The 7455-nt window shown below is 44.0% G+C and overlaps 1 protein-coding gene across 1 annotated transcript in view; it reads left to right on the forward strand.

Annotated features, from left to right (window-relative positions):
• The window catches only part of SOBP (sine oculis binding protein homolog), a 138854-nt gene extending 135596 nt beyond the window's left edge, over positions 1-3258 (forward strand). The window contains exon 7 of the mRNA XM_006926184.3: positions 3-3258. Coding sequence (XP_006926246.1) covers positions 3-374 — 372 coding nt within the window. The 3' untranslated portion in view covers positions 375-3258. The remainder of the gene's footprint in view (positions 1-2) is intronic.
• Positions 3259-7455: the final 4197 nt, after the last annotated feature.

Raw genomic sequence — 7455 nt, forward strand, 5'->3', positions numbered from 1 at the left:
AGCCCGCGGCCCCCAAGAAGCTGCTGTCGCCCGAGGAGCCCGTGGTGAGTGAGCTGGAATCCGTCAAGGAGAACAACTGTGCTTCCAACTGCCACCTGGACGGGGAGGCGGCGAAAAAGCTGATGGGGGAGGAGGCCCTGGCGGGGGGCGACAAGTCGGACCCGAACCTTAATAACCCCGCGGACGAGGACCATGCGTATGCCCTGCGGATGCTGCCCAAGACGGGCTGCGTGATCCAGCCTGTGCCAAAACCCGCGGAGAAGACTGCCATGGCACCGTGCATCATCTCCTCGCCCATGCTCAGCGCCGGGCCCGAGGACCTGGAGCCTCCTCTCAAAAGGAGGTGCCTCCGAATTAGAAATCAGAATAAGTAAAAGGTTTGTATGTCCACGGGGGCTCTCCTCTGCATGAGCCAGTGCACCTCTCCTTACTTCTTACAAGGCAGACGAGAGAGAGAGAGAGAGAGTTAGTTGAATTGATAATCATGATTTTATTTCACCTTACATGTTTTACAGTACACTTTGGTCACACACTATCATCATTTTGATCCAACATCATTCCCATTTTACAGCTGAGGAAACTGAGTCACAGCATGTAAGTGCTGTGCCCAAGGCCACTTACTTAATGGCAAAGTCCAGTTTTGAACCCAACTTGCAACACTGTCTCCTTAATTACACTTTTATTATTATGCTCATCTCTGTAATTCACCCTGTTGAAGAGGAAGAGGTGGGGAGGAAGGAGTGATTACTTGGGGCGAGTAGATGCTCAGTCATGAGGTTACAGGGCCGTGGTAAAAGGTGAGCTGGGCAACTTCCGGCGACTTCCTGGAGCTAGTGTACTCATTGGCAGAATGTCTTAACTCGCCAAATTTTCTTAATAACCACAGGATTCCATTTGCAAGATGAGAATAAAAACTTACCATTTTGCATGCTTATGCCAACTGCACCCAAGCCACTAAACTTCTTTTGCCTGGCAGGGCGTCGTAGCCATAGCTCATAACTCCTCTTCACCGGATCTCTTCATTTGTCACCAACCAGCATTCCCCAGGGCAGGCTTCAAGCATTCACAGACCAGCTTTGCTTCTTCCCAGTTTTTGAGCTCAGCTGCTCATCTGGTGGGCTGCTCACCTCAGCTGACAGTGGGAGCTTTGGCAGGGGAAAGGGCCACATTGCTGAAGGAGGTGAGATGCACATTTCTGACCTCAGTGGGGGAATCCTGTTTAATGCCAAGTGAGCCAATAATAATGATTTTCAGTAAGAGGAAGGGAACTAGCATGTGTGACATACTCGCTATACCCAGATATGGCCTCATTTGATCCTCCTGCCAATCCTGGAGGAATAGGTATCATCTGCATCTTACCAAGGAGGAAGATGACACTTGGAGATGTGGCCCAAGTTGGTGAGTTGGGAAACCAGTATTCAGCTCAGGCTTGCTGAACCCAGAGCCTGAACTCTACCCTCTACCCCTGAGAGCAGCAAACGAGCTAACTTTCACTTTAGGTCTGTCAACTGTTAATGTAGAAGAAAGGAAGAGAAAAGAACATTTATTGAGCACCTCACTTGTACACAGCTCCTTCTAGGAGCTGGGGAAATACAAAGGGGAATATGATGCAGTGCCTGTGCTTAAGGCATTTACAGTTGGCGGGATGGAAACCAGGGAAGAAGGAAGCCTGGATAGGAAAAGTGGACCTCCTGGGAAGAATAATCGCTCACATCTATGTATACAGGACCTCTTCTAAGTGTTTCTCAGTGGTATTTATTTGTATCCAGGGCCATATGACAATTATTAAGGTCTTTATTTTACTGGTGAGGAAACTGAGACATTAAGTAACTTGCTCAAGATCACCAAGTTAATAAGCATAGTCGAGATTTACGTCCAGGCTGCCTGATTCCAGAGCTATACTTTATTATAAGAGAATTGGCTAATTTGTCCCTTTATGAGCCTACTTGATAAAATTCTTTTACACCTCAGTAGCCTTGGGGAAAGTTCCTAGAGAAAAACCAAGCTTACCTACCAACTTCTCTAAGTGTTTAGACAGTGTCCAGTGTTTTTGTTTTTGTTTTTTTGACAGTGTTCAATTCTTTTATTTTATTTTTTTTTCAGCAGCAACAACAGATCTAGAATTCCAACCCATTACTCCACAGTGAGAAATATAGGTGTGGACCAGAACACTTGATGTGGCGTGTCCAAAACGTTGTCTCTAAGTCCACCATATTTACATGGGCACATACCTCACTTATAGCCAGAGTTTGCTTGGGAAGCACAGAGCCAGAGCAAGGGGGCTTGTTGGGTGGTACAAGATGGGATTCTCAGCCCTCATAGTTTGAGGTTTTCTTTTCCATTGATGGCTTTGCTCGTAGGAGCAGAACACTAAAAATCAGTTCACCATTCCTTCTTGATTTTACATCTACAAGTTCTGCTTTTTAAGACAGATGGCCTCAGCCTTCTCATCGTCACCTCAATTGAAAATGCCCCTGCTTTCTCCACCAGAGTAATTTCATCTGGTTGACAAAGCCGTGAGTCATGGGAAGATGTGGGACAAAAAAAGTGACGGCCTTTAGAAAGCCCGAAAGCACTGGGAATTGTAATTTTAAACACATTCTAGTATCACTCATTCAAATGACAAAAAAGGAAGACGGGAAAGGTGAAAGATTTTACTGCCATTACTGGAGTGAGAAGTGACCAGGTCAAGAATAGTGCTGCTGGTCCTGAAGTAGCATGGGGCCAAAAGAACATAAAAGCATGAAATATATGAGGGCTATTTGGATGACATATGTTTCTGAATAAAGAATCAGGCAAGGATCTTAAGTGTGGACCAGAGTTGTTACTAAAAATATTAACCTGGCTTTAGCCATTTCCAGAAGATGCAATGATGAAATTGCCCATAGCCCCTTGAGATTAGCAAGTTCTTTTTATGAGTGGTCTCCCAACAAATTACAGCTTCTCTCTAAAGTGAGAGACACTCGGGCTTTGCCAGCTACAGTGGGGTGACAAGGCAAATGATTTAAGATGGAAGAACCGCCTATCCGCCATTAAATCACATTTCCTCTTGCCCTCTGTAGTTATATGTCACCTCAAAGCACAGTCTCAACCTGCCATAATTCACTCACATTCTCTGACCCCTCCTGATTTTCTGTGAACACATGGCGCTGTTTTTCTTCCATGCCTTCAGAAACCGAGCCTGTTTGTATGGTCGCGGAAATTGGAAATACATCTGTTAAATAAAGGACTACATGGCTTTTGTGCCCTGACAGTGAACACTGTTTGGTGACAAGTTAAAGCCAAAGCGGAAAGTATGAAAAACCAAAAAGAAATCTGGGCTGAATTTGGTGGGTGAGGTGCAGGTGAGTAATTTCTCCATATGCTGTAGGTCAGCGGTCCCCAACCTTTTTGGCACCAGGGACCAGTGCTCCTATGAGAATCTAATGCCTAATGATCTGAAGTGGAACTGAGGTGGTGATGCTAATGCTGGGGAGCGGCTGCAAATACAGATAAAGGGTCTCTTGCTCACCTGCCACTCACCTCCTGCTGCGTGGCCTGATTCCTAACAGGCCACAGACCGGTACCAGTCCACAGCCTGGGGTTTGGGGACCCCTGCTGTAGGTGGCTCATATTTTTCTTAGGAAAGTCTGTAACTTCAGTCAGGGTTCTTTGTTCTTTTCACTATGCCACCATTCTCATAATGTATTACTATTTAAAAAATAACTTTAAATAGATTCAAAGCAGACTATCTTGAAATCAGTAATCCAGATAACTGCAGTTGTCTTCAGAGAAGTAATTATATTTGCTGCTTCTTAGCAAATTATAGTATTTTTTTTTTTTGATTTTGAAATTTTATTCCTGGTTACCTGACTTTGTGCATTCTTGTTTGTTGATGTGATTATAAATTATTTTAATGGGAAGTTATTTTCCTGGATGCAGAACTAATTGTTTAGTAAAAAAAATATTTTAAAGGCTGTAAATGTCCTTTAATCTTCAACTTTTAAGACTCCGAATGCCAGTTCTGCAGCTTCTGTAAGCTGGAAAAAAATAACCTCCCAAATAATAAGGAAAACAATGCATAAACATTTCTCAAACTATTCTATCCACAAAGTATTCTATTTATAAATGGAATACTCCCCTCTCTGCCTTTGCCCTGGAGCTTGGAGAATAACTGTTTGTATTTGTACATTTTCCGAATTTCTGCAGTTTACACTTGTTTATGGTACATTGGGGAGTTCAGAGTAACCATCTGCAAACGTTTGAAGATATTCAAAAGAAAATTATCACCCCTTCCTCGATTTTACGGGGAAATGACATATTCTCTTTAAGTAAAATAATCAATGGAAAAAATGTAGATCATGAGTAACCCTTCACCCTCCCTTTTTCCGTTCCCAAGGAGCATCAAGTCCACACGACTTCCCACCTTTGTGTCTCCCACATTTCTTATGTGCTTCTAAAACCAGAAAGAAAATATGAGATGTTTTTCCCTGGCCTCGGTTCTGAGATGCTTCCCCAGCCTCAGCAGCAGGGGTTCCTTCCACTTGTAGTTTTCTCCAGCAGACCTGGAGGAGGCAGCTGTAGTTTTGGCTTCTTGGAGTTTAGAGTTTAATGATTAGTCTGGTCATGGAGCCACAACCCCAGAAAGGACTATTTCAAGGTGGGGTGGGGAGTAGGGTGTGGGGGAATGGAAGGGCTCGCCTCATTAGGAAAGCCAAAAGGGTGGAGGTGACAGGTAAATTTTGCCAGTTTAGTTTCTTTGGCTGAGAAGCTTGAGAGAGTACTAGGCTATCTGGGAAGTCAAGTCCAAACATTTGAAATATTACTAGGGGTGCCTCCTTCTAAAGCAAGGAAAAGAAGACAAACTGAGAGAGAAGAAGAAATCGATACAAATGAGTGAGATGTGTGGATCATGTGCCAGACTTGAGATTTTCAATGTTCCAGTACTTGGTTATTGGAAACATTAATTTCTGACGTAATCCTGATGTTAAAGTTTCGGCTGTCTGTCAGGATGCAGATGGCTGTCCAGTCTAGGTATCAGTCATCCAAAGAGCCAGCAAGAAACTGCCAGGTCTGCATCATGTGCACAGGTGAGTGGTGAAGACCTGGGAGAGTGCTTGCTGTGATCATTTCAGACTGGTAGAGGAGAGTTTTCTGGATGAAACAGTGTCAAGATCAGCCTTAGACACACCTCGTTCAAAGCTGCTGCGTCTATTTTAACCCTATGACAAGGGCTTGAAGGAGGGTTTTAATGTGTAAGCATCTGACTTTTAGATATTACTCCAATAGGTTATAATGGAGTAGAAAAATGACATGTAACCACGTATTTATTTCTTTCATATGTAGCCATAACCTTCCACCGTCAGCAAGGCTGGGATGAGAGTGAGGCCAGAGGAGTGTTTAGTTAGTGTACAAACTTTAAAAAGGAACTCACGCTCAGGGGCGTGCAGGTGCAGTACTGGTCCCGGCCGTGACCTCCTGACCTCCAGACCTCCGGCCCCTGTGGCTGCTCCCTCAAGCTGGTCTCCTGGCTCCATGGACTAGTCCATGGCTGGCCTTTAGCAATTCCTTCTGGAATTATGTGGAAAGTTTTTATGGGCCTATGCACAGAGGTATTTTCTTGAGAGGTCCATCGATTTTGACTTCAGAAGAAATGTGCCTTACATCTCTGAAGAATTATATTATCATCCAGCAATATCGGAGTTGGAGTTTTTCTTGTTACTCTGAGGAAGCCGAATTAATTGTAAGTTTCCCTTAAACTTAGAATTTATTTTTAGCACTTTTTGCTGTGGACCTAATATTGCCCAATCATTGATGCAGCTACATAATGGAGCACTAGCCTCCATAAGATTGGCTTAGGGACACTACACAAAAGGTTGTAGACCTTTCTTCAAGGTACCACATCCTGTGAGTACCTATGGAGAAAGAAGAAAGAGAAGCAGGAACAAAAACAAGCCAGGTACTTCCCCAGCACTTGGATTTTCAAAGTTCACACTGTATAGGGAGACATTGTCCTTGAGTGGAAAACCTTCCACTGCTGTTGGGGCCAAGGGCATGGAATGGCTGGAGTCCGAGAAGTGGACAGCTCAGTAAACATCGGGGCATTGATGTGGCTGTGTCTAGCATGCTGCTTCACCTGGAGAGAGTGTTCGTGGAATGAGGGAGGCATTTGACCAGCATTAACAAGCCATTGCCCAGAAGGGCATTGGAAATAATCTCCCTGTCTGGTTTCCAGTGAATCACTTCCTCGCCAGCCTGAGCGGCTGCTTGGGCATCATAGCTCAATCACTTACACCTCTCTTCGTGCAGACAAGCATTGTGGAGGGGCAGAGGTGTTTGAAGACCAAAATATACTACAGCATGGAACACTTACCTCATGTCATGGAACACTTACCTCCACCCCATCACTGCCTTTGCCAGATTCTCTTGTCAAAGAGATTGTGCCAAAGGGACAGAGGCCGGCCATTCTATTTTCCTTCACCCTGTCCTGGGCAGATTATTTTGTATTCTTCAGTTGCTATTTTAAATGCATGACACTTATTGTGTGGATGCATGTTAAGGCAATGCATTATGCATTTGTAAACTTTTTTTAATGCTTCAAAAGCATCAAAGGAGTCCATTTCCAAGAAACAAATAAATTAGCTTTAAAAGATAAACAGTGTGTAGCACTGGCATCATTTAACAGGGTCCCATTCTCAAGGAAAAGGAGTAAATGCCATCTCAGATGCCAGCTCTAAAAACTAACCCTGTAGAGTTATCCAGATTTGTGAATTTCCACAGCATTCTGCCTGAGGAAAAAATAGGGTGGGGTCAGGATTGAGAGTGGGAGGCCATCAACAAAGAGGAAACATGTGCACACACAAACACACATTATTTCAAGAGTCATTTAAAAGATTCTAGTGCAAATGGAGCAAAAGCAAGGAGCAATAATAACTTGAAGATAGTCTCTCGTGCTTTAAAATAGCTCCTGAGTGTACTAAACATTCTTAGATTGGAAACCAGTCAAGTTGCCCCTGAGATCTCTTAACTGTGCTCCTAGGACCAAGCTATGGACAATAAGCAACAGCATGCTCATACAATTGCACCATGTTACCCAAGTGCACAACTCAGAATAGGGAGAAGGGAACACAGGGCAGAGCTGCCTTTCCACGCAGCCGTGGGAGCAGATCAGCAACTAATCAAAGCTGCCCCGTACTCCCCAGCCGCTCTCCATACGGAAGTTTGGCTGCACCACTGGTTGTCTCATCATTTCCCCCTTTGAACCTCGGGTTCGTTGTCTTTCTTTGCTAGCAAGCTGTGTTTTGTTTTGGGTAAAAAGGGAAGTAAGAATGTTACTGAGAGCATTTAAAGAACAGAAGGGAGAAACACATTTCATGGACTCATTTGATATGAAACATTGACCTAACATCCAAAAACTGCAATTAAAAAGTATATCTCTCCCTCATTTGCATGGCTTACTTCCCCAGACATGTTTTT

The sequence above is a fragment of the Pteropus alecto genome, unplaced genomic scaffold (assembly GCF_000325575.1).
Source record: "Pteropus alecto unplaced genomic scaffold, ASM32557v1 scaffold79, whole genome shotgun sequence".
Classification (NCBI taxonomy): Eukaryota; Metazoa; Chordata; class Mammalia; order Chiroptera; family Pteropodidae; genus Pteropus; species Pteropus alecto.